The sequence below is a fragment of the Manis pentadactyla genome, chromosome 17 (genome assembly GCF_030020395.1).
Source record: "Manis pentadactyla isolate mManPen7 chromosome 17, mManPen7.hap1, whole genome shotgun sequence".
Taxonomy (NCBI): Eukaryota; Metazoa; Chordata; class Mammalia; order Pholidota; family Manidae; genus Manis; species Manis pentadactyla.
This window is the reverse complement of record NC_080035.1, coordinates 6,703,501-6,730,666: the sequence shown is the minus strand read 5'-3', so window position 1 is coordinate 6,730,666 and position 27,166 is coordinate 6,703,501. Positions and strand designations below refer to the sequence as shown.

The 27,166-nt window shown below is 37.9% G+C and overlaps 2 protein-coding genes across 8 annotated transcripts in view; one reads left to right on the top strand and one right to left on the bottom strand.

Moving 5' to 3' along the window:
* CAB39L (calcium binding protein 39 like) overlaps positions 1-5,496 on the bottom strand; it is a 259,969-nt gene extending 254,473 nt beyond the window's left edge. For 4 of the 5 annotated variants that reach the window (XM_057494574.1, XM_057494573.1, XM_057494576.1 and 1 more), the window contains exon 1: positions 4,818-5,495. The gene's annotated coding sequence lies outside the window, so the exon portion shown is untranslated. Of the gene's footprint in view, positions 1-4,817 lie in introns of all 5 variants that reach the window. The other variant, XM_057494579.1, reaches the window with a different exon arrangement.
* A 193-nt stretch (positions 5,497-5,689) lies between these two features.
* The window catches only part of SETDB2 (SET domain bifurcated histone lysine methyltransferase 2), a 74,912-nt gene continuing 53,435 nt past the window's right edge, over positions 5,690-27,166 (top strand). For 2 of the 3 annotated variants that reach the window (XM_036904218.2, XM_036904208.2), the window contains exons 1-2: positions 5,693-6,356; positions 20,508-20,867. In XM_036904218.2, the coding sequence (XP_036760113.1) occupies positions 20,852-20,867 (16 nt within the window). In that variant the 5' untranslated portion in view covers positions 5,693-6,356; positions 20,508-20,851. Of the gene's footprint in view, positions 6,357-20,507; positions 20,868-27,166 lie in introns of all 3 variants that reach the window. The other variant, XM_036904226.2, reaches the window with a different exon arrangement.

The following is a 27,166-nucleotide window of genomic DNA, read 5'->3' as shown; positions in this document are numbered from 1 at the left end:
CCAAGGCTTTGACTGGAATGTCATACCTGAGAGACATGTGCATAAACTCAGATATGAACAACTTTAAGGAACGAAGATTGACTTTATAAAGCCAACAAAGCCCCTTAGAAGAACTGGCCTGGTACCTTGTTTACAGAGTTCCCAGCAGCCTTACCAGGTGAGTAAGGAAGGTCACTTCCTGGCAGGTGCAGGAACCTCAAGAAGAGAAGAATTCACCCAAATCTACAGGTACTGAAGGCACAAGCTCATGGCAAGTCTGGCTTGGCTTTCTGGCCTCAAGAAGCCCCTAAAAATTCAATCTGAAATTCCTTACAAAAAGTTCCAGCAAAGCATATTTAAAAGAGCCTGTGTAATCAGTTGCTCTTCTTGCTGCACTTATGCAAATAATCAAGCCAGCTGTTAATTATTTTCTTAACCTGGTTACTTCTAATAAAAATGAGGGTGATTTTAGAGAAAGTATTGTTTCAATAATGCAGCCTTATCCATACTAAGTCCTAATACTAGTCATTGGGACATAAACTAGATCCAGAATTCCAGCTTCTTCAAAATATCTAGCCATGTTTTAGTTTTCTCCTGTCATTGCAATTAAAATTTTACTATTTCTAGTTCTCATATTCAACCATGCATTCTTAATCTCATCAAGTTTGTCCTTCCAGAATGGAAAATCCAACTCCAGATGTTGCTACATAACCTAATAACACAATTTGTTTTATCTTGCCTAGAAGCCACAAAACTGCAAATAGTAATAGAAATGAAACCCAGAATAGAAGCGCCAACCTTCCGAGGCCCTCTCAACTGACCAGTGATAGAGACCTAGCTGCACCCTTTACTGCGCCCCCTTCTCAGCAAGAAGCAGCCAGAGCGGTCATCGCCCCTTTTCCCTAGCAGCAGCTAGAGTCTCTATCTGTAGAGGGGAGAATGAGACAGGGACCATAGGCTTAGACAGAATAAAGTGAGAGCCTCTGAAGAAAGCAAGGAAGGATATTTGCAATCAGAGCAACGTAACTACATGCGGGAAACCCCCCTCCTACTAAAACTATGTTGAACATTAAGCTCTAGAATCATTCTTCAGTGAGATCAGTTAATGTTCCCCAGATAAAGAAGAGTAGCACATGTTTTATTATGCTAATCATTTGTAATCATGTATAAGATTCACTTTAGCATACTAAAAAGCCCAGGCCTATGCGCTGTCTTTCCTCCTGATCTAAGTAATTTTGCAAGCTGAGCAACTGACTTACCATGCAGACCCAGTAGATGGCATAGTAAAAGGCAGGATTCTTTAGCAAATATACAATATCTCAGCCCACCTTAGAGGCTGGGCACGCAGTCTTTTAATGTGCGCCTGGACCAAGGCGCCAGTGTCCCAGAGAGAAATCAAGGCAGGAGATTATCTTTAATCAAGGACCCCTTGCCATCCTACTTCTTTTACTAACCCTTAGGCCCTGTATCATCAACAGGCTGGTCCAGACTGTCAGAGACCACATGGGGGCCGTCCAACTGAGAGTCCTCCGTGCTCAATACAAGCCCCTAGTAATCTTGTTACTCCTGCTTACCTGATAACTTATTAAAAATAGAGTTAATACAATCCAGCTAATGGTGCTAAGACAACAGTATCAGCCTTTATCTCCTTACAACTGCAAAACCTTATTAGACCCATGATTGGGTCCCTTAGGATCCAGAGAAAGGGGGGAATGAAAGGGCAAGCTCCCACATTCTATTTTAGCCAATCGAGACCCGGATCCTACCTCAGCCAATTGGGACCCGGATCCTATTTCACCCAATCGGAGCTTGGTCTCTCTCCCCTCCAGCCAGCAAAAAGTACACCCACCACCCCTAGACCCTGCCAATTGACCAAAGCCACGACTCATCACCCCCCAACTACCCCCAGGCCCAGCCAATCAGCCAGGGCCACAGCCATCACCCCCCCAAACCGCCCTGGAAACCCATAAAACCTTTTTTCTGGGGAAAACGCGCTCTTTCTCTGGCATCTTGCCACTGTGTTGATGTAGATGAGAGACTGAGCTTGAGGTAGCTCGAATAAAGGCTCTTCGCTTTTGCATTGGTGTTGGCTCCTTGGTGGTCTTCTGGGATTCGCGACTTTGGGCACAACAACTCTACAATCTTTACTCAAAAATCATTTAGATTTTTACAGTACCATACGCAAGAATTCTAAGCAGTTCTGAGAGTAGTTTCTATTGATTTTTCATGCTCAAATTTTAATCTATATTCTTTCACAAAACCCACTTATTTAAAAGGTGTTATCAAATTTTTTTCTAATTAGTGTCCATTACTTTCTAATGGGAAAAAAAATCGAAATTAGAGTATATTTTGAGATCAGAATGAAAAACAATCTGTAAACCAATAACCTACCAATCTAAGTTAAAATCATTTTTACTTACAAACACAACATAGTTCATGCAAAAATGGCATTTAAAAATTCTTTAAGGATCTTCAGATTACATATTATGAACTTTAGAGAATTGTATTTCTCAAAGAAAAATCTGAAGACATCTAATTTATTATTTAAAAACTACTTATCCCTTTACAATTATAGAGCATATTCATGCAATAAAGTAATTAAAAGTTGCAGGATTTTTTACTTTGTGTTAAGGAGAAACCAATAAAGCAATAAATTCCCTTTGGCAATAAGGCTTCTCTTTCACTTACCAACTTTACATTTCCCTGTATGGCCCCGGAAAATGACTGGTTAGCCAGAGACGGGTAAGATTCCTCAAGGGAGGAACAACCTAAGACAGGCACAGTCGCAGCGGGGCCATCAGGTGAGAAATTGGGGATCAACAGAGGTGAGGCTTAGAACCTCACCCCCACTGTTCTGAGAGAAATCTGCATACGTGGATGTTTTATTGCCCTTGTCTAGCTTGGATTAACACATAGTCTACAGGCACACACCTGATCATCTACATTTGCTCTCTTACAACACTAAACTGTTTTCTACCTTTATCTTGTATCTACCTACCACTTAAGCATTTTATTAAAAAGAATAATAATAAAGAGAGAAATGTGGTATCCACATATAAATCAAGTATAAAAATCAAATGAATATTCATATTTGAACTGATTGTTTATAGTTCATAATGCATGAGCAAAACCGAAAGTTTCTGTGATGACTGCCCTTGTACTGTTCACCATGTAACTTATTCACTATGTAAGAATTTGTTCTCCATGTAAGAACTTGTTCGTTATGCTTCAGAAGATTGGAGACTGATGAAAATTAGGCTTGGGGTGAATTAATGATTGTGCATTGAGCATTGACTCCTCTATACAGAATTTTATTGTTGTTAACAACCATTTGATCAATAAATATGCGAGATGCCCTCTCAAAAAAAAAAAGTACACACTTCCAATTGTAAAATAAATAAGTAACCGGGATGTAATGTATAGCATAATGAATATAGTCAAAATATTTTAACAACTTTGTATGGTGATAGCTGGTAGCTAGAATTATCATGTGTATAAATGTTGAATCACTGTGTTGTACACCTGAAACTAATGTAATACTGTGTGTCAACTACCCTTCAATAAAAAATAATTATCTACAAAAAAAAATAAGATAAATTAAAATATAATTTAATAATTGAAAAAAAAAACTTACCTTTGGCAGAAAAGAATTAAGGCACTGATAAGTTTGGTATTCATTTACTGAGATTGTATGCTTTTAAGAGAAACTGGGAAATAGAACCATTCTAGTTTTCTCTATAGAATAGATCTCATAAAAGACCACACAAAAGGATTATGAACCTACCCTTAATATTATTTGTATGTATAAATTGGAAGCAAACACATTTAGTTCAAACAAAATGTAAGTTTTCCAGGAAAGGTTATTTTTGTTAGGCTAAAAAAAAAAGTGTATATCCACACTTCCCAATTACTCCATTATTTTGATTCATTCAAACAACTATACTTTTGAATCTATGCCAGGCACTATCATATGAGCACGCTATAAAAAATTTAGCAAATATTTACTGAGTAAGTATTATCTCTTTTTAGCGTTTCTTAGCCACCAATCTCTTTACCTTGGGTTAGTCTGCACTAACACACACCTTAGCTATCAACTCAACCCTAAATTGTTGATATTTGAAATCTTTCAAGTTAGGTTTTGTAAGACTCATAGGTTAAAAAGCATAAAAAGAAAACTACAACATTTTAAATTATTCAATTATGTTACTGTTGTTTTCCTGGGTTTTTCCTGCCACAAAATAATGGTACTCTTGACTCAGCTGGGTCAACAGTTAGTCTTGAATAACTTAAAACTAAACTCAAGCAATAAGATAAGCGAAAGGGTATCATGAGAGGGGGAGGGAGAGCAGGGAGAGCAGAGAGAGCAGGGAGGCAGAGACAAAGTGGTGAGGAGCGTGGTGCCTTTTATTGTGGCGGATCCGCCCAGCCTGTGGCCCTGGGGGAGGGCCGGGATGTTCAGAGAGAAGGCGGGGGAAGCCCGGGCATGACTCTCACCGCCTTATGCACTTGGAACCATGGGGCAAATGGAGGATATATTACTATTTTCTTATAAGTATCTTTGCTCTCTTCTCCTGAGTGTCAAAACTGCTAAAATTAACTACAAAAGATTATAATTTTTATCCGGTAGGTTTTCGGATCGGATAAATTACACACACACACACACACACACACCCGCCAAGTGAAAAATAACTGGTGCTTTCTACTTCCACTTTTACAAAATAATGAGCAGGAGGAAAAAGAGCTAAAACAGACTTCTTTCCTCCCACCCCCAAAAGAGCTCAGAGGTTAAGACACTCCCCATTACAAGCGCCTTCCACCGCCCACGACAAGCAACAAACCGTGTGAGGCAGGCCCAAAGTCTCCTACATCTTCGACGAATCTGGACCGCAACGAGGGAAATCAAGATTTGACAAATTCGTCCTTCACTTCAACTGTTTCTGCAAACACCACGACTTTCCAGCTTTGAAAAACGACCATTGCAGGATTCTGGCTGCACACTGATAAATAAAACTACCCAAACGCAGGTCCACTACTACCGAAGGATGGCCTTGGTCAGAGGTTAATTACCGAGAAAAGTTAACTTTAGCATCCAGTTTCTCACAAAAGGTATAAAACGAAGACGTCTCCTTCGAACTTGAGAATGTTGACTCCCTCTCTCCCTTTCCATTAATTCTCAGCCTTGTCAACTTCCCCAATGACGCAGTTCACCAGCCAACTTCATCCGTAAAAGAGGTTGACGGCATCTTTCCGTGACATCTGTTTTCAGAATAGCTCACTGGAACCCAAGGCAGCAGGGTTCCCGCAGCTGAGCCGCCGCCAAACCCAACCATGACGAACAAACCAAGCCTGGGGGCCCCTCCTCTCCTTAGCCAGCGCGAGCCTCAGCCAGGAAAAACCCCTTTCCGGCAAGTGGGAAGGCGCCGGGTCTGTTCCTTCAGGGCCCCCCTCTCCTCCGCAGCTCCCTCAGGACCCCTCTACACCTGGGGCCGCTAAGTAAGCTTTCAGCCGCCGAGAAGTCCAGTACCAGCCACACACAAGATGGCAGCAGAAGACCTACCGAAGGAAACGATTGCGCCACCACTCTAGCGATGCCGGCCTCTGGTATCCCCATTGGCTCAGCCAGAGAGCGTGAGACAACCCGAGAGCCCTGACAGCCAATCGGGGGACGGCGCTATCCGGCGCCGCGGTTCTGCCGGCGGTACGCGCGCGGAGCTTCTGAGGCGTGGGCCCAGTCGGGTGTGCAGCCAATGGCCTCCGTGCCAAGTGGTGGGAACCGTTGGTGTCCGACTCCTTCCATTTAGGTTTAGCGTTGAGATAGGCCTAGTCGTTAATCAGTGGGCTGCACTCCCTTCCCGGCTGAAGTGAGGCTGGGTATTTGTTGTTCAGGTGAGGTCTAGTAAATGGTGGAGTACCTCCCGGCCGTGGGGTCTCTGTGGCTTGGAGTCGGAGAGGAGCCCTATCCGCAAGGAAGCCCAGCCTCGTCAACGGGACAGAGTGGAGCGCAAGCCCTCAGGTCTGGCGGGCGGCGTGCAAAACAGCAGCGGAGCAAGTGTAGCCGAGGCACGGCCCTGTGTTGGCCCCACGACGGCTCCTCCTCACCCCGAACCTGGGAACGCTGCGGAGCCCCTTGCTGCGTGAACACCAGCCCTCGCAACCTCTCCTCTTTTCACCGAAGTGCGGTCCCGGGCTGGTGAAGGGACAGCGGGCGCACTGACTTCTCAGCCCCCATTTCAGTTTCGGTCTCCCGGTGCATTCCTTAAGTGTAAGGTGATTCCTAAGCAGCTGGAAACCTGAGGTTGTAAAGGGGCTGCAGGAAATGGACTGCAGGGTAAAAAACAAGCAGAACTTGAAGGTTTAACCACTGACCCATTTCACAGGTAAGACTTACATAAGCCCTAAATAAGAAGACTCATTTGTCCAAGATAACGGAGTTGGGGGTCAGATCCTAATGGCACTTGATTCTTATTAACCGCAACCCAATAAGTAATTACCCAAGAAATTAAAATAAGGAACAGTTGTAGTTTACTGCTTTTCAGCATGTGGAAACCTGCAATGAGTTCTATATGTATTAATGAACGAGGCCAAGAGGTAACTTTAAGGCTATAGAGTGGAATAATTAAAAAAACATGGGCTCCGAAACCATCTGCTTCATTTTTTTGTCACTGCCACTTACAGTGTGACAACCTTAGCTTCCTCATTAGAAAAACAGGCTTGCTAATTTATCCCACATGATTGTTATGTAGATTAGTAAAATCAAGTTAAGTATTTAAAAATGTGCCTCACACATGGCTTATACTCAGTAAGTGTTCATTACTGTCATCGTAATTAAAGCATAAGGAACAGTGGAAATGGTCAGTTTCATAAGAGCCTATTTTTAAAAACGGAAAGGAACCACAAATTGAAACAGACTGACTGCTTTTCTACCAAAATGAAAAGGTGAGAGGGGGAAATACAGGAGCAAATTAAAAATTCCTTGTTACACTCCAACACTGGTTGTTTCTTATGCTGAGATTATGAGTGATTTAAATGTTGTTCTTTATGCCTTAACTATATTTTGCAAATTTTCTAGAGTAAGCATTTTCCTTTTGTAAGTTCAATCATTTTTAATTTTTACAAGGTATGAACAGCACTGCTGAGCTTTCTTTAAAAAAGAAGCTATTACTGAGTGTGCTTATTATATGCTGTAGATAGAAGTATGCATTGGTGGAACCTTTCTGGAAAGCAGTTTGGCAATTGGTGCAGAAGGCTTTAAAATGGACAATCCCTTTTTGAAAATTATATACTGATTTTTTTAACTTGGTTTCAGTTGTGAACATTTTTAATTTTAAAAGATGTTGCCAAATTTGCCTCCAAAATATCTCTACTAACTTCCACGTTCCAAAGGTAGTTTGAGTTCAATTTCTCTACAGTAGAGACCAACACGAGATACTACCTTCTTCTTTTTGCCCATCTGATGGAAGAAAATGATACTCATTTTTTAAAAACTTTTGTTCTCTGATTACTAGTAAGGTTTCAGTATGTATTCATATGTTTATAAACCTAAAATTTATGTCAGTTTCTAAGTAGACTTCACATTCTTCTTCAAAATTATGAAGAGTGCAGTCCACAATCTTGAATCTTCCCTTTGTTCCCCTATTCCACACTAAGGACTTTGTTATATAGCCTTCAAGTCTTTTTTTATACTTTGATATTCTCCGTAGGTGCGTACGGACATATACACACACATAATTTTAAAAACATTCTATCATACTATATAATTTTGTAATTTTATTCACTTGACAGTTTTTGCAGTGTATACATGTTATTTATAGTTCATTATTTATGGCTTTTTTAAAATTAAAGTATCGTTGATATACAATCTTATGAAGGTTTCACATGAGCAACACTGTGGTTACAACATTCATCCATATTATCAAGTTCCCCCACATGCCCCATTACAGTCACTGTCCGTCGGTGTAGTGAGACGCTATAAGAGTCACTACTTGTCTGTGCTCTAATGCCTTCCCTGTGACTCCCCTACATTGTGTGATAATAATAATATATGGCTCATTTCTTTTACCTGCTGGATAGTGTTCCAGTGTAAGACTGAATTGTTCTGTTAATGTAAACTATTTATTTTTGTATCTATTGGTTTTCATATTAAGTTTCGTTTGCTATGTGCTTACTATACAGCACATTTTATTTACATAGCATGTTTGTATTTTTGTTTTCACGGTCATTGGTTGTTTCCAGTTTCTCAAACCTTGCAGACAATGCTGCACGGATATCCTTGTATTTTTCTTGTGGTGTTTCCAAAGGACATATACCTAAAAGTGGAATTGCTTGGTTTCAGTTGTGAACATTTTTAATTTTAAAAGATGTCAAATTTGCCTCCAAAATACCTCTACTAATTTCCATGTCCCAAAGGTAGTTTGAGTTCAATTTCTCTACAGTAGAGACCAACACAAAATACTACCTTCTTATTTTTTGCTCATCTGGTGGATGAAAATGATACTCATTTTTTTAACTTTTATTCTCTGATTACTAGTAAGGTTTCAGTATGTATTCATATGTTTATTAACCTAAAATTTATGTCAATTTCTATAATTTAGAAAAATTACCCATTTTTCTATGGAGTCATCCTTTGATGATTTAAGGAGGGATACTGTATGTGTGTCTTGGATACTGTATGTTCTGTATAATTTTTTAAATGTCTTCAATATCTATAGCCATCTCCCTTTTTGTTAATAGTAAAATATGTTACAAACATATTTGATCAGCTTTTAGCTTTTGTTTTTATTCATCTTACAGATAGATTTTTCTCCTCTTTACAATCTTCAGGTCTATTGTACTGCATTTCTCTAAGACTTCCATACAATTTTTAATAAAAGCAATGGTGGCAAATGTTCTCATCCAGTGCCTAACTTTGATGAAAATGTTCCAATGTTTCATCAGTTAGTAAGATGTTTGCTGCTAGGTTTTAGTAGGTAGTCTTGAATAGGTAAAAGAAATTCTCTTCTATTACAAGTTTGCTAAGGGTCCCCTCTCTACCCAACCCTAGAAAAATGGTTGATTTTAATTGAAATTTTTTGGTTTGTTTTCTACATCTGATATGATAGTTTCCTCCATGTATTTCCTAATACAGGAATCTAATACACTGATAAACTTTCCAATATTAAATGTTTTGGGTATTCCTGGGATAAAGCCTACTTCGAAAATACTTTTACTCCACTGCTGCATAGTTTTACTTTTTGTTTCTATACCCAAAAATGCTTTTGGCCTTGAGTTTCTTTTCTTGTCAAGGTTATACTAACTCAGAAAAAGAGTTAAATTAGCTTCTCATATATTTCCTTCTCTGGAATAGTTTATATGCTATAGAAATTATCTGTTCCTTGAGAGTGTTGTGGAACTCATCTGTAAAACTTTAAGGAACTGTTTTGTTTTGTTTTTTAACTTATCCCTTTAATGGTGATTTTTACTTCTTAAGCCTGTTTGGTATTGTTAATAATTTCAATCAGATATTCATGTGTAAAATGTCAGTGTAAAATATTTCTTTGTCTCATTGGTTTTCATATTAAATTGTATTTTGTTTGATGATTGTTGTATTTACTGGCATGCCTTTCTTCATCTCTTCATTTTAATGTTTCAGTGACATTTTGTGTGATTTAAGTAGGTTCTTATTTTAAAATATACCTAGGCTTTGCTTGCAATCCAGTCTGAGTCTCTCCTTTAAAAGTAAGTTTAACAAGTTCACCTTTATTGTGATTGTTAATATATTTGACCATTTCTTGTCATCTTATTGACCATACTTCCCTTTGTATCTTTTATAATCTTATTTTTCCATTTGTCCTTTTTGTTGCGGTTAGCCCCAAGTTTTATTTGTTCTACTTGTTAACTTTAAATAGATTACATTTACATTTTCTACAGTTCTTAAATCTATATTTTCTTAACAAAATCTAAGTATTGACATTCTCCCTACAAAGAACTTGACGTGCTTCCATCTGATCTTACAAAAAAGTCCCCTTCCACCTCCCCTCTAAAAAGAACATAACCTCTCTTGGCTGTGTCTTCCAGCATTTTTGTTTCACTTGTTTTGTTTTTTATTAAGGTATCATTGATATATTATGAAGGTTTCACATGAGAAACATTGTGGTTACTACATTCCCTCCTATTATCAAGTCCCCACCACATACCCCATTACAGTCACTGTCTATCAGCATAGTAAGATGCTATAGAGTCACTACTTGCATTCTCAGTGCTATACTGCCTTCCCTGTGCACACCCTATATTATGGGTGCTTATCATCATACCCCTTATTCCCCTTCTCTCTCACCCTCTGTAACCCCTTTCCCTTTGGTGACCCCTAGTTCATTCTTGGGTTCTGTGAGTCTGCTGTTGTTTTGTTCCTTCAGTATTGCTTTGTTGTTATACTCCACAGATTTGTGAAATCATTTGGTACTTGTCTTGCTCTTCCTGGCTTATTCACTGAGTATAATACCCTCTAGCTCCATCCATGTTGCTACAAATGGTAGGATTTGTTTTCTTCGTATGGCTGAATAATATTCCATTGTGTATATGTACCACATCTTCTTTATCTATTCATCTACTGATGCACACTTAGGTTGCTTCCATTTCTTGGCTATTGTAAATAGTGCTGCGATAAACATGGGGGTGCATATGTCTTTTTGAGACTGGGCTCCTGCATTCTTAGGGTAATTCCTAGTAGTGGAATTCCTGGGTCAAATGGTATTTCTATTTTGAGTTTTATGAGGAGTGTCCATGCCGCTTTCCACAATGGCTGAACTAATTTACATTCCCACCAGCAGTGTAGGAGAGTTCCCCTTTCTCCACATCCTCGCCAACATTTGTTGTTGTTTGTCTTTTGGATGGTAGCCATCCTAACTGGTGTAAGGTGATATCTCATTGCGGTTTTAATTTGCATTTCTCTGATGATTAGCCATGTGGAGCACCTTTTCATGTGCCTGTTTGTTGGCCATATGAATTTCTTCTTTGGAGAAGTGGCTGTTCAGATCCTCTGCCCATTTTTTAATCGGATTATTTGCCTTTTGTTTCTTGAAGTGCATGAGCTCTTTGTGTGTTTTAGGTGCCAGCCCCTTATCAGATATATCATTTATGAATATATTCTCCCATACTGTAGGAGGCCTTTTCTACTGGTGGTGTCCTTTGCTATACAGAAGCTTTTTAGTTTGATATAGTCCCACTTGTTCATTTTTGCTTTTCTTTCCCTTGCCTGGGGATACATGTTCATGAATAAGTTGCTCATGTTTATGTCCAAGAGAGTTTTGCCTATGTTTTTTTCTAAGAGTTTTATGGTTTAATGACTTACATTCGGGTCTTTGATCCATTTCGAGTCTACTTTGTGTATGGAGTAAGGCCGTAATCCAGTTTCATTCTCTTACATGTAGCTGTCCAGTTTTGCCTAGACCGGCTATTGAAGAGGCTGTCATTTCCCCATTGTATATCCATGCCTCCTTTATCGTATATTATTTGACCATATATGCTTGGGTTTATATCTGGGCTCTCTGGTCTGTTTCATTGGTCTATGGGTTTGTTCTTGTGCCAGTACCAAATTGTCTTGATTACTGTGTCTTTGTAGTAGAGCTTGAAGTCAGGGAGCGTACTTCCCCCTGCTTTATTCTTCCTTCTCAGGATTGCTTTGGCTATTTGGGTTCTTTTGTGGTTCCGTATGAATTTTAGAACAATTTGCTCTAATTCATTAAAGACTGCTGTTGGTATTTTTATAGGGATTGCACTGAATCTATAGACTGCTTTAGGCAGGATGGCCATTTTGACAATATTAATTCTTCCTATCCATGAGCACGGGATGTGTTTCCATTTATTGGTATCTTCTTTAATTTCTCTTATGAGTGTCTTGAAGTTTTCAGAGTATACATCTTTCACTTCCTTGCTTAGGTTTATTCCTAGGTATTTTATTCTTTTTGAGGCAATTGTGAATAGGATTGTTTTCCTGGTTTCTCTTTTTTCCAGTTGCATATAGGAATGCAACAGATTTCTATGTATTAATTTTGTATCATGCAACTTTGCTGAATTCAGATATTAGATCTAGTTGTTTTGGAGTGGATTCTTTAGGGTTCTTTATGTACAATATCATGTCATCTGCAAACAGTGATTGCTTGACTTCTTCCTTACCAATCTGGATGCCTTTTATTTCTTTGTGTTGTCTGATTGCTGTGGCTAGACCCTCCAGTACTATGTTGAGTTAACGTGGGTAGAGTGGTCATCCTTGTTTTGTTCCTGTTCTTAGAGAAAAAGCTTTCAGCTTTTGGCTGTTAAGTATGATGTTGGGTGTGGGTTTGTCATATATGGCCTTTATTATGTTGTGGTACTTGCCCTCTATACCTATTTTGTTGAGAGTTTTTATCATGAATGGATGTTGAATTTTGTCAAATGCTTTTTTGGCATCTATGGAGATGATCATGTGGTTTTTCTCCTTTTTGTTGATGTGATAGATGATGTTAATGATTTTCTAATAGTGTGCCATCCTTGCATCCCTGGAATAAATCCTAGTTGATCATGATGGATGATCTTTTTTATGTATTTTTAAATTTTATTTGCTAACTATTGTTGAGGATTTTTGCATCTATGTTCATCAGGGAGATTGGTCTGCAGTTTTCTTTTTTTGTGCTGTCTTTCCCCGGTTTTGGTGTTCGAGTGATGCTGGCCTCAGAATGAGTTTGAAAGTATTCCCTCCTCTTCTACTTTTTGGAAAACTTTAAGGAGGATGGGTATTAAGCCTTCTCTAAATGTCTGATAAAATTTAGTGGTGAATCCTTCTGGCCTGGAGTTTTGTTCTTGAGTAGTTTTTTGATTACCAGTTCAATTTCATTGCTGTGAATTGGTCTGTTCAGATTTTCTGTTTCTTCTTGGGTCCATCTTGGAAGGTTGTATTTTTCTAGAAAGTTGTCTGTTTCTTCTAGATTATCACTTCATTGCCATATAATTTTTCATAGTATTCTCTAATAATTCTTTGTAGTTCTATGGTGTCCCTAATAATTTTTCTTTCTCATTTCTGATTCTGTGAGTAGATTCTCTTTTTTTCCTGATTAATCTGGCTAGGGGTTTATCTATTTTATTTTCTCAGAGAACCAGCTCTTGGTTTCGTTAATTCTTTCTGTTGGTTTATTCTTCTCTATTTTATTTCTTTCTTTTATGATCTTGATTATGTCCCTCCTTCTATTGATTTTGAGCCTCATTTGTTGTTCTTTTTCCAGTTTCAGTAATTGTGAGTTTAGACTCTTCATTTGGGATTTTTCTTCTTTAAATAGGCCTGAATTTCTATATACTTACCTCTTAGAACTGCCTTCACTGCATTCCACAGAAGTTTGTGGGCCTTTTTATCTTCTTTGCACAATTTATTTGTTTCATTTGTTATTAAAATGCATTTTCATCTGTGTTTATTCCATATTAATGTGTTTTACTCATTTATTTGCTCACTAACTGCCTTCACTGCATCCTCCATGAGTTTGTGGGCCTTTTTATCTTCTTTGTGCAATTTATTTGTTTCATTTGTTATTAAAACGCTTTTTCATCTGTGTTTATTCCATATTAATGTGTTTTACTCATTTATTTGCTCACTATTGCTTCTTTACCTCAGTACTCCCCTCCAGGTTAGTTTTTATTCTTCACACTTTATTTCTTCATTAGAGTTTCTGAGTGGCTTTTTGAATGCCTATAGAAGTCTTTTATTTTTAACCCTTACTATTGAAAGATAGCTTGACTAAAATAATATTCTAATTTCAAACGTAACATTTTGTGTCTGGCATTTCTGATGAGAAGTTTGATTACCAGTATGATCGGAATTCCTTTTAGATAATCTAGATTTTCTTTAAGTTCTAAGACATTATTTGAATTCTGCATGTTTTGAAACTTATCCACTGTTTGTCTAGTGGTGTCTATTAAGAATTTTATCCTGCTAGATACTCAGTGGACTCTTAGTGGGTTTATGTGTTTTACAGTTCTGAGGAATTCTTGGTTCTTATTGCCTCTGTCATTCTATTTTCTCCCTCCTCTTATTATTCATTTGTTCTGTGTTCTGAATGAATTACTCAGCTCAATCTTTCAGCATACTAACTGGCCCTTCATCTGAGTTGATGCTATTATTCAATCATCTGTTGAGTTTATTCAGCAGCTGTTTTTATATCCAAGGTTAGATTTTGGTTATTTTTCAAAATTGAATGTTATTTCATTTATGAGGTTTTCTTCCTTAGTTCTTTGAGGATATTAAATACAACATTTGTTTTAATATTATTTCAGGGTGCTCTGTTAACTCTCCTCTTGAATGCTAAGTCCATCAGTTTGATGGGCTTGTTAAGTCTCTTTCATAATGTAGCTTTACTCAGATGTTTGATGTCTCTCAATTGTGCACTCATCTTCTTGGAGAGGGTTTGCTTTTTCCTTTTGTTGTGCTGTGATGGTGGTTAGCATTATCTCCACAGCTTCCCATCTGTGTCCTTTTCCCCTGTGTTCTCATAGACTTCATCCATAGAGAATTCCACTTTTGTTTTCAGTGACTATATATATTTTTCTTTTTTTTTTTTCTTCTTTCAAAATAATTTAATAAAATTAACCAGCTGAGAGTCACACAAAGATGCATTTTCCATGCAGAACTCAGAGAAAAGTAAAAATTCTTCATATTCTTTCGGGAGATTCCCCTACTTTATTCTTCTTTCTCAGGATTGCTTTGACTATTCGGGGTCTATGAATTTTTGAACTATTTGTTGCAGTTCGTTGAAGAATGTTGTGGGTAATTTGATAGGGATTGCATCAAATCTGTATATTGCTTTGGGCAGGATGGCCATTTTGACTATATTAATTCTTCCTAGCCAAGAGCATGGGATGAGTTTCCATTTGTCAGTGTCCCCTTTAATTTCTCTCAAGAGTGTCTTGTAGTTTTCAGGGTATAGGTCTTTCACTTCTTTGGTTAGGTTTATTCCTACGTATTTTATTCTTTCTGATGCAGTTGTGAATAGGATTGTTTTCCTGATTTCTCTTTCTATTTGTTCATTGTTAGTGTATAGGAAAGCCACAGATTTCTGTATGTTAATTTTGTGTCCTGCAGCTTTGCTATATTCCTATATCAGTTCTAGTAGTTTTGGAGTGGAGTCTTTAGGGTTTTTTGTGTATGATATCATGTCATCTGCAAATAGTGACAGTTTATGTTCTTCTTTACCAATCTGGATTCCTTGTATTTCTTTGTTTTGTCTAATTGCTGTGGCTAGGACCTCCAGTACTATGTTAAATTACAGTGGGGAGAGTGTGCATCCCTGTCTAGTTCCCAATCTCAGAGGAAAAGCTTTCAGCTTCTCGCTGTTCAGTATGATGTTGGCTGTGGGTTTATCATATATGGCCTTTATTATCTTGAGGTACTTGCCCTCTATACCCGTTTTTCTGAGAGTTTTTATCATGAATGGATGTTGAATTTTGTAAAATGCTTTTTCAGCATCTACGGAGATGATCAGGTGGTTTTTGTCTTTCTTTTTGTTTATGAGGTGGATGGTGTTGATGGTTTTTCGAATGTTGTACCATCCTTGCATTCCTGGGATTAATCCCACTTGGTTGTGGTGTATGATCCTTTTGATATATTTTTGAATTCAGTTTGCTAATTTTTTATTGAGTATTTTTGCATCTATGTTCCATCAGTGATATTGGTCTGTAATTTTCTTTTTTGGTGGGGTCTTTGCCTGGTTTTGGTGTTAGGTTGATGTTGGCTTCATAGAATGAGTTTAGGAGTATTCCTCCTCTTCTGTTTTTTGGAAAACTTTAAGGAGAATGGGTATTATATCTTTTCTGTATGTCTGATAAAATTCCGAGGTAAATCCATGTGGCCCAGGGTTTTTTTCCTTGGGTAGTTTTTTAATTACCGCTTTAATTTCTTTGCTGGTAATTGTTTTGTTTAGATTTTGTGTTTCTTCTTTGGTCAGTCTTGGAAGGTTGTATTTTTCTACGAAGTTGTCCGTTTCTTCTAGGTCTTCCAGCTTCTTAGCATATAGGTTTTCATAGTAGTCTCTAATAATTCTTTGTATTTCTGTGGGGTCTGTCATGATGTTTCCTTTCTCGTTTCTGGTTCTGTTGATGTGTGTTGATTCTTTTTCTCTTAAGTCTGGCTAGAGGCTTATCTGTTTTGTTTATTTTCTCGAAGAACCAGCTCTTGGTTTTATTGATTTTTTTGTATTGTTTTATTCTTCTCAATTTTGTTCATTTCTTCTCTGATCTTTATTATGTCCCTCCTTCTGCTGACTTTAGGCCTCATTTGTTCTTCTTTTTCCAAGTTTGATAGTTGTGACGTTAGACTATTCATTTGGGTTTGTTCTTTGTTTGTTAAATATGCCTGGATTGCTATATACTTTCCTCTTAAGACTGCTTTCACTGCGTCCCACAGAAGTTGGGGCTTTGTGTTGTTGTTGTCATTTATTTCCATATATTGCTGGGTGTCCATTTTAATTTGGTCATTGATCCATTGACTATTTACAAGCATGTTGTTAAGCCTCCATGTGTTTGTGAGCCTTTTTGCTTTCTTTGTACAGTTTATTTCTGGTTTTATCCCTTTGTGGTCTGAGAAGTTGGTTGATAGAATATCAATCTTTTGGAATTTACTGATGCTCTTTTTGTGGCCTAGTATGTGGTCTATTCTGGAGAATGTTCCATGTGCACTTGAGAAGAATGTGTATCCTGTTGCTTTTGGATGTAGAGTTCTATAGATGTCTATTAGGTCCATCTGTTCTACTGTGTTGTTCAGTGCCTCTATGTCCTTACTTATTTTCTGTCTGGCTGATCTGTCCTTTAGAGTGAATGGTGTATTGAAGTCTCCTAAAATGAATGAATTGCATTCTGTTTCCTCCTTTAGTTCTGTTAGTATTTGTTTCACATATGCTGGTGCAACTGTGTTGGGTGCGTATATATTTATAATGGTTATATCCTCTTGTTGGACTGAGCCCTTTATCATTATGTAATTTTCTTCTTTATCTCTTGTTACTTTCTTTGTTTTGAAGTCTATTTTGTCTGATACTAGTACTGCAACACCTGCTTTTTTCTCCCTATTGTGTGCATGAAATATCTTTTTCCATCCCTTGACTTTTAGTCTGTGCATGTCTTTGGGTTTGAGGTGAGTCTCTTGTAAGCAGCATATAGGTGGGTCTTGTATTTTATCCATTAAGTGACTCTATGTCTTTTGATTGGTGCATTCAGTCCATTTACATTTAGGGTGATTATCGATAGGTATGTACTTATTGCCATTTCAGGCTTTATATTTGTGGTTACCAAAGTTTCCAGGTTACTTTCCTTGTTATCTAAGAGTCTAACTTAACTCACTTAGTATGCTGTTACAAACACAATCTAAGGGTTCTTTTCTATTTCTCCTCCTTTTTCTTCCTCCTTCCTTCTTTATATATTAGGCATCAAATTCTGTACTTTTTGTCTATCCCTTGATTGACATTGGGGATAGTCAATTTAATTTTGCATTTGCCTCACAGTCAGCTGCTCCACCCTCTCTACCATGGTTTTACTACCTCTGGCGACAGCTATCCTACCCTAGGGACACTTCCATCTATAGCAGTCCCTCCAAAATAGACTGCAGAGATGGTTTGTGGAAGGTAAAGTCTCTCAGCTTTTGCTTATCTGGAAATTGTTTAATCCCTCCTTCAAATTTAAATGATAATCTTGCTGGATAAAGTAATCTTGTTTCCAGGCCCTTCTGCTTCATGGCATTTAATACATCATGTCACTCCCTTCTGTCCTGTCAGGTTTCTGCTGAGAAATCTGATGTTAGCCTGATGGGCTTTCCTTTGTATGTGATCTTATTTCTGCCTCTGGTTGCTTTTAACAGTCTGTCCTTATCCTTGATCTTTCCCATTTTAATTACTATGTGTCTTGATGTTGTCTTCCTTGGGAAGTGTTGTGTTGGGAGATCTGTGTATCTCTGTGGCCTGAGAGTGTATCTCCTTCCCCAGATAGGGGAAGTTTTCAGCAACTGCCTCCTCAAAGACACTTTCTATCCCTTTTTCTCTCTCTTCTTCTGGTATCCCTATAATGCGAATATTGTTCCGCTTGGATTGGTCACACAGTTCTCTCAATATTCTTTCATTGTTAGAGATCCTTTTTTCTCTCTGTGCCTCAGCTTCTTTGTGTTCCTCTTCTCTAGTTTCTATTTCATTTATTGTCTCCTCCACCGTATCCAACCTGCTTTTAATACCCTCCATCGTTCTCTTCAATGATTGGATCTCTGACCTGAATTCATTCCTGAGTTCTTGGATGTCTTTCCGTACCTCCATTAGAATGTTGATGATTTTTATTTTGAACTCCCTTTCAGGAAAAGTCATGAGGTCCATATCATTTAAATCTTTCTCGGAAATTGTATTAATAATTTTACTCTGGACAAGGTTCCTTTGGCATTTCATGTTTGTATATGGCGCCCTCTAGTGTCCTGAAGCTCTATTCTGGAGCTGCTCAGCCCCTGAAGCAATGTCGGGGGTTACAGGGGAGCGGTACTGGTGCCTGGGTGGAGGAAAGTGCTGTTCCCTGTCTCCTGGCTCCTGTGCCTGTCTCCACTGCCAGAGCCAGTGGGCCAGTCACACAGGTATGTTTTTGTCCTAGAGCAGCTGTATATGGGTCCCTGCTTTCCACAAGCAGCCGGAATCCCAGTCTCTAGGAACTCTGCCTGTATTAACTTTCCAACCTGGTAGTCATGCCAGTCTCTTGAAAGCACCATGAAATGTAGGTTTTTGCTCCCAGAGCAGATCTCCGGAGCTAGGTATTCAGCAGTCGCAAGCCTTCCACTCCCCCTTCTCTGTTTCTCTTCCTCCCGCCAGTGAGCTTGGATCGGGGAGGGACTCGGGTCCCGCGCAGCCACAGCTCTGGTACGTTACCCCGTTTGGTGAGGTCTGCTCTTTTCTTCAGGTGTATGCAGTCTGACGCCGTGTTCTTCCCTGTTGCTCTCTCAGGATTAGTTGCGCCAATTAAATTTTCTAATTGTATCCAGTTTTAGGAGGAAGCCTCTGTCTCTCCTCTCACACTGCCATCTTTAATCCTGGCTTATATATTTTTTTTAATAAAAAAAAGTGTTCTAACATTTCTGTGGGTTGGGAGTTGGGGGTCCAATTTATCATATGTTGATCTTCAGAGTGAAAATTGTTGATCTTTTTTTTTTCCAGTTATAATAAAAATTATTTTCATTGCAATTATAAAAGCAACAATATAGTTATAAGAAAACTAATATTTGACTTTTTTAACTTACAGAGCACTTTTAAATGCGTTATTGCACTGATCTGGAAAATTCTGTGAATAGATAGAACAGATGTGATTATTATAAAGGTATACAGTTGGAAGAGACAAGTGTACAGAAGTTAGGTGATTTTCCTTAAGCTTATATGAGCTGTAAACATGAGGTAGGGATTCAAATTCAAAACTTCTGTTCATTTTTATCTTACATTAACACCTGTTTTTATTTTTTTTAATGAGTATATGTATTTTAGAAGGGGTTACAGGACATATAATTAACACCCATACAAACAGTATCCAGCTGAAGAAAGGAAACATGGTTGAAACAGTTAATGAGCTCAACATGTTCTTTCATGATTTATTTATTCATTCATATTCATTCATCTCTTAATGGATATTTTGCTCTTACAGCAATGCTGTAACAAGAAATAGAAAGATCAGAATTTCACAGTATGCATATTTCCATTTTTGTTTGGTGTGCCAAGTTGCTTTCTCATCAGGCATGCATAAGATACTCTGTTGTTCTTTGTTGTCAGCAACATTGTGTGTGTGTGTGTGAGAGAGAGAGAGAGAAAGATTGACTGTTGATCTCTTTTTGACCTATTCCACCTCTAGGTGTATATCTTAAGGAAATAATCAGAGATAGGCATCAAGTGTATTCCAGCATTATTTACTGAAAAAAGTAGAAATAATCTTAATGTCTAATACAGAGGTTTATTTACAGTATTAATTAGTAATTTATTATAATTTATTAAAATTCTTTAATATTTAATACATTTAGTGGATTATTGACCAAAGTGAATTACATAGTAACTTTAAAGTCTTATTAAAAAAAACGACAGGTGAAAGTGCAGGATATATTAACAATAAGAGATTATAAAAAGTTATACATAATAAAATCCAGGTTTCAAAAGTATACATACTGAAATAATAATAATTATTACTAGCATTTGTTGAATCCTTCATGTGTGGCAGGCACTATTCTATGTGGCTAAGTCTCCATAACAAAAACCCTTTGAGGTAGTTAGCATTATTCTCCCCATTTTTTTTTTATTTTAAAAGTCTCTATTAAATGGGGGTGGTTTATGTTAACAAATATATGTGGATGATTTTTAAGTTCTGTGTAATTTTCCTAATTTTGATATTTTACACATTTTTCCACTTAATAAGTATTCTCTTTTCATAATAGTTCATGCTATTTTAAAAGATAAAGCTGTTGTTATAACAATGTTTTTTCTTATATATATCTTATTCTTTACAAATATATACACCATTTTTTATTGTTTTTCTTACAGAATGTTCCATGCATTGTGGACAAAAAGATGGACTTGGTCTTTATTTTTAAAAAGAGATTGTCAATGATCTGATCCGACTATAAATATTCACTGATGAAGATGCATGGACTTGTCATTAGGTTGGACTAATGGTCATTTCTGAAAGTTTCTTCAACCACAATTTCTATTTGAAAATTCAAGTATCAAAGAATATTGGCTTTAGAGTGGTATAATGATGTATTTTCTCTGAGGACTACAGATTTTGTAGAGACCACAGTTGGATTCCAGTTATATTCTCCAAAGTGTTTCAATCCTTTGATAAACTTAATTCTGAAGAGTTTTATGTTTATGAACGACACCAAAAGATGGGAGAAAAAAATGGTAGGTTGAAACACCATTGTTAAGCATTATGTTTAAAAGTGTATAGAATATTTAATGACGCTGAATTGTGGAACTTTCAAGGTTTTTTTAATTGCAATTGACTTTTCTGAATTGGAAGGAATTAAGGGTTTATTCTCACATAGCTGATCATTTTGACAGTCTTTAAAATTAACTATGTATGTATAATGCTAACTCAGTATTTTAGTGTACCTTAAAAAAAATTTTTTTTAGAAAACGTAAAGATTTACAGAAAAATTGAGAAGATAGTACAGAGTTCCATATCTCCTGCTCCCAGTGTTAGTTATGATTAACGTCTTATATTTGTCTGGTATATTTGTTACAATTAAGGAACCATTATTGACATGTTATTATTAACTAAAGTCTATAGTTTATTCATGTTTCCTTAGTTTCTACCTGATGTCTTTCTGTTCCAGGATCCCATCCAGATTACCATATTGCCTTTATTTGTCAGGTCTTCTTAGGGTCCTCTTGGATGTGATAGTTTCTAAGGCTTTCCTTGTTTGTGATTTTGTAGGATTTGTACCCAAGTATTTTGTAGGATGCCTCTCTATTGGAATTATGGACTGATTTTTTTTCTCATGATTAGACTGGGGTTGTGGGTTTTGGGGATAAGGACCACAGAGGTGAAGTGCCATTTTTACCACATCATATCAAAGATACATGTTATCAGCATAATTTCTCACTTGCTGATATTCAGCTTGATAATCTGATTGACACAGTGTTGCCTGCTTTCTCCATTGTAAATTATTATTGTTTTTCTCCCTTTACCTTCTGTACTGTTTGATAGGAGATCATGGTGTACAGCCAACACTTACAGAGTGTGGATTTATGCTCCCCCTCTTTGAGAATGGAGTATTTTCATTATTTAGAATTCTTCTGCAAGGGAGATGTCTCCTTTCACCCATTTGTGTACTTATTCAATCATATATTATATCAGTATGGACTCTTGAATACTTATTTTATACCTTGGGTTATAAACCAGTACTGTTTTATTTTGTTACTCAAGTTGTCCCAGGATTGGCCATGGAGCTCTTTCAGTTGGCTCTGTCCCTTGACATACCCTTATCAGTGCAGATGGTTTTGTTTTGTTTGTTTTTGTTTTTTAGCATGTCCTTATTTTCTGGTACTAGAAGATGCTCCAGGATCATCTTGTATATTTTCTGCACCAGTCCTAGAATTGAAAGGGCAAGCTCCCAGATTCTGTTTTAGCCAATTGAGACCCAGATCCTGCCTCAGCCAATCGGGACCCAGATCCTATTTCACCCAATTGGAGCTTGGTCTCTCTCCCCTCCAGTCAGCAAGAAGTACACCCCCCACCTACCCCCAGACCCTGCCAATTGACCAAAGCCACGACTCATCACCCCCCAACTACCCCCAGGCCCAGCCAATCAGCCAGGGCCATGGCCATCACCCCCGCAAACTGCCCTGGAAACCCATAAAACCTTTGTTCTGGGGTAAACGCGCTCTCTTTCTCTGGCATCTTGCCACTGCGTTGGTGTAGATGAGAGATTGAGCTCAAGCTAGCTCGAATAAAGGCTCTTTGCTTTTGCATCGGTGTTGGCTCCTTGGTAGTCTTCTGGGATTCGCGACTTTGGGCACAACATTTGGGGGCTTGTCTGGGATCCCAGAGACCCCCAGGACCCCCAACCCGGAGAGCCCTGTGCCGGCTGGTGAGTGCACTCAGTTATCTGTCTTTGTCTGTCTGTGTCTCACTGTTTTTGTTCGCGAACAAGCCTGTATAAGCCTGTAGGAGCTCCATTCTGTATCTGGGTCAGCATTGACTTAGGCAGACGCACTGGCAGTTCGTCGACCGGGGGTCTTGGGAGACGTCCCTTGCCCCCATCTGGAGGACGAGGTCCTCATCTGTGAGGAAAGTCAGCTGCCGCTGCAGTCTGGCAGGCCCTCAACTTACTTTCAGTTTTGCGGCCGCGGCAGATTCTTCTTTGTAGGCGCCTGTTTGTTGTTTGTCATGTTTGTCTTAGTCTTGTTGACAGAAGAAATGGGACAGACTCAGACGACCCCCTTGTCTCTCATGACAGACCATTTTTCTCAGACGTTAGGGAGAGAGCTCACAATTTGAGCACGGATGTCAGGGAAAATTTAGTGTTTTCTGCACCTCTGAGTGGCTGTCCTTTAACGTTGGCTGGCTGCCGGAGGGACCATTCAATCCAACCACTCTTTTACAACCTCAGTGTGGAAGTCCAGAAGGGTCGGTGGCAGACTTTTTGTTCTAGTGAGTAGCCAGTTTTCAATGTCGGATGGCTGCCAGAGGGAACCTTATCATTATGTCTCAGTCTGTATGTTTGTGTGTCTAAGTGTGTAAATGAAAATATCTTTCTACCTCCAGATGGTATTAATGAAATTGATTTAAAGACAAGCGCTTGTGAAAATTAGGCATTCTAAAACTTCCAGAAAATCTGATAAAAAACGTTAAGCATTAATGCTAATTTGAGTTTGGCTGAGGCGTGCATGTCCTTGTAGTTATCAGCTGCCTAAGTTTACCGAAGGCCCAGGCCTATGTGCTGTCTTTCCTCCTTCAGATCTGACTAGGTAATTTTGCAAGCTGAGCAACTGACTTAGCATGCAGACCCAGCTGTAGACGGCATAATAAAAGGCAAGATTCTTTAGCAAATAGACAATACCTCAGCACACCTTAGAGGCTGGGCAGGCAGTCTTTTGATGTGCTCCTGGACCAAGGCACCAGTATCCCAGAGAGAAATCAAGGTAGGAAATTAAATTTTAATATTCAAGGACCCCTTGCCTTCCTACTCCTTTTACTAACCCTTGAGCCCTGTACAATCAACAGGCTGGTCCAGATTGTCAGAGACCATGTGGGGGCCATCCGACTGATAGTCCTCCTTGCTCAATACAGGCCCCTAGTAATCTTGTTACTCCTGCTTACCTTTAAACCACGTATCCTCAATAAACTGATAACTTTTATTAAAAATAGAGTTAATACAGTCCAGCTAATGGTGCTAAGACAACAGTATCAGCCTTTATCTCCTTACAACTGCAAAACCTTACTAGACCCATGATTTGGTCCCTTAGGATCCAGAGAAAGGGGAGAATGAAAGGGCAAACTCCCAGATTCTATTTTAGCCAATTGAGACCCAGATCCTGCCTCAGCCAATCGGGACCCAGATCCTATTTCACCCAATTGGAGCTTGGTCTCTCTCCCCTCCAGTCAGCAAGAAGTACACCCCCCACCTACCCCCAGACCCTGCCAATTGACCAAAGCCACGACTCATCACCCCCCAACTACCCCCAGGCCCAGCCAATCAGCCAGGGCCATGGCCATCACCCCCCCCCCCCAAACCGCCCTGGAAACCCATAAAACCTTTGTTCTGGGGAAAACGGGCTCTCTTTCTCTGGCATCTTGCCACTGCGTTGGTGTAGATGAGAGATGGAGCTCGAGCTAGCTCGAATAAAGGCTCTTTGCTTTTGCATCGGTGTTGGCTCCTTGGTGGTCTTCTGGAATTTGTGATTTTGGGCACAACAGAATCAGCCATTTCTTGAATGAGCATTGGTTCCTTTTATTGGAGAATAATGCTAGAAACCAAGATCCAGGCAGTAGGTTTGCTTATTACTGCGGGAGGCGGGGGGAGTCCTTGCTTATAGGCCCTCTCAGCTAACAGAGCAAGGAAAAATAGGTGTATAGTAACCTGTATATATACATGTCTATAAATATTTCTTTATGTAGCCATTTATATATTAAGCTAAACATGAATTTATACTGATGTTTCCAACTCTCATCTGTTACCATATGGATCATTCTAGCCTACTCTCTTTGCTTTCCTGTAAACTCTAACCGTGAGAAACTGTGGCTCCCACCATCTGTTACCCATTTGCTTTAATTGCTCAGTTCTAATGTATATACATAGCAGTATCAGAAATATAAAACTTATTCCCAGATGGAAAACTACAGTGCTTGTACACACAGTACCTTTTGCTTTTAGTATTAAAAACACCACTTATTTCCAGTTATTTAGGTCAGCACATTTTCCACCCAGCCCTTCAGTGAGGTGGTGTATACATTTTTAATACATTTAGATTTTCTTGTTACAATCTGCATTCCTTTCTGGGATCCTGAACCTCTTACATGATATTTTTTAATTTGCATACATTATGTTCACTCTATATGCTTTAAAGTTCTGTGGGTTCTGACAAATGCATAATTCATGTATCCACTATTACAGTATTGTACAGAATAGTTTCATGGCCCCTTAACATACTTGCAAATATATGGATTGTTACATAGATCATAGTCCTGATTTCACTGGACCATAATCTAAGCCAGTTTTTCTCAAACTTTTTTTGGTCTCAGAACTACTTTATACTCTTGAAAGTATTTAAAACCCCTCACAGCTTTTGTTTATGTGGATATCATATTTACTTTTATTATATAATACATAATACATTACGTATTAGGAATTGAAAATGATAAACTTAAAAAATGTTAATTGGCTCATTTAAAAAAAATAATAAACCCAGCATGTTAACATAAATTAAATTTTGTGAGAAATAACTATTCTGTAAAACAAAAAAATTAGAAGATCATTGTTTTACATTTCTAGAAATCTTTTTAATAGTTGGCTTAATAGAAGAGAGATTCTCATATTTACTTCTGCATTCGATCTCTGGTATGTTGCTTTGGTTGAAATGTATAAAGAAAATGAAGCTTCACACAGACAAGTTAGAAAAAGGAAAAATATTTTAATAGCCTTTCAAATAATGGTGGGTATTTTTTTTATACAACTACAAAACTCAAGTAATCATTCCTTCAAGGTTAGTTACAGTGTGAAATCTGAACTCATATCAATGAATTTCTTTATACTCTATTAACATTGGTCTATCTTACACTTTGAATGGGTCTTTTACACGTATGATTTTATAACATGCATTGGCCACTTGAATATACTGTTTCATCAGATTTTCCCAATGTTGACAAATTTCATTATACAATATTAAAAAATCACATTTGTTAATATTTTTACCAGTCTCATAAAAAAGTGGTTAATTAATTATTGAAAAGCTGTCAAGCCTGCCATGGCAGATGCAGGGTTTCCAAATTTCTAATTTTAACTTGGTAGCTTGAATTTTATCATTAGCAGCATATGCTGTCAGTTTTATCCTTTAAATGATAAGTTCACTTTGCTTTTTTTTGAGGAAATGTGTCCCAAACTAAAAAACTATAATTTTTACTAGTGGTTCCTTTAAGTAAAAATGGTTTTCTATGGGGTAAAAATAAGTAGTTTAGCTTACAGCTCAAATAATCACACTAGTGCTTTTCCTTGAGGCAGCCATTGTACTGTGGTAATTATTTATGTTGTCTACCAAGGACATTCTTGAGTGAAATTGGTGGTAAATAATACAGACTTACTAGTAGTTGGTGCCACCTCCTTGGTTCATGCTAAGACACCAACACTTAACTCAGCAGTGTTTTTGTACCATCAGTTTGTGTCAATGTAAAAAAAAGCAAATATTTTCTTAGTATTACTATTAAAACAGTTTAACCTAGTATATTTCTCTGAAGGTATTTGGGAACCCTCAAGGATTCGTAGACCACACTTGGCTGATCACAGGCTCATAGATACCATAGAGATCCTCTATACCAATGCCCTGAAGCTCCTCAAGGGAGAGAGATACATTTCTGTGTACCTAGGTCATCATCAGTGTTTTGGTAGATGCTCCATAAATACTCATCTAGTAAGTGAATTCAGATCAATGTGATTGATGAGCATTACCTATTTACAAAGACTGTCTATCTCAAGAGAGATTGGGAAACATAGTGTAACTATATAATTGTCTTCCTCTTATAAAGCTGCTAGGCTTCTTGCTTCATGATTATGTTCTTGAAATAATTCATTATACCTAGCAAAGCAAGGAAGCAAGCTTGGACAACAGTAGAGTTATCAGATGGCATTCTTCATTTCTGGGTGCAAATACCAGCAATACCAATATACTGATTTGATTTTCAATTCAAGTACCTGCTTCTGTATTCTTTGTAGATGTCTTCTAGTAAAATATACTGAAATATTTAAAGTTTTAGATTATAACATTGAGCATACATACAATGCACAAATAAGTAAAGAAAAAGAGCAAGAAACTAAAGTTGTTTACATTGTGGTAACAGCCTGCAGTTGAAATGAGTCACTCAAATGTTTCTCCTAAAGATATTCATTTACTTCTTATTCAAAAAAGTTATTAACTGGATCCATAACCTCATTTATCAGATAGATTAGTTATCTCATTATTACTGTGGTTTAAAGTTTTCATAG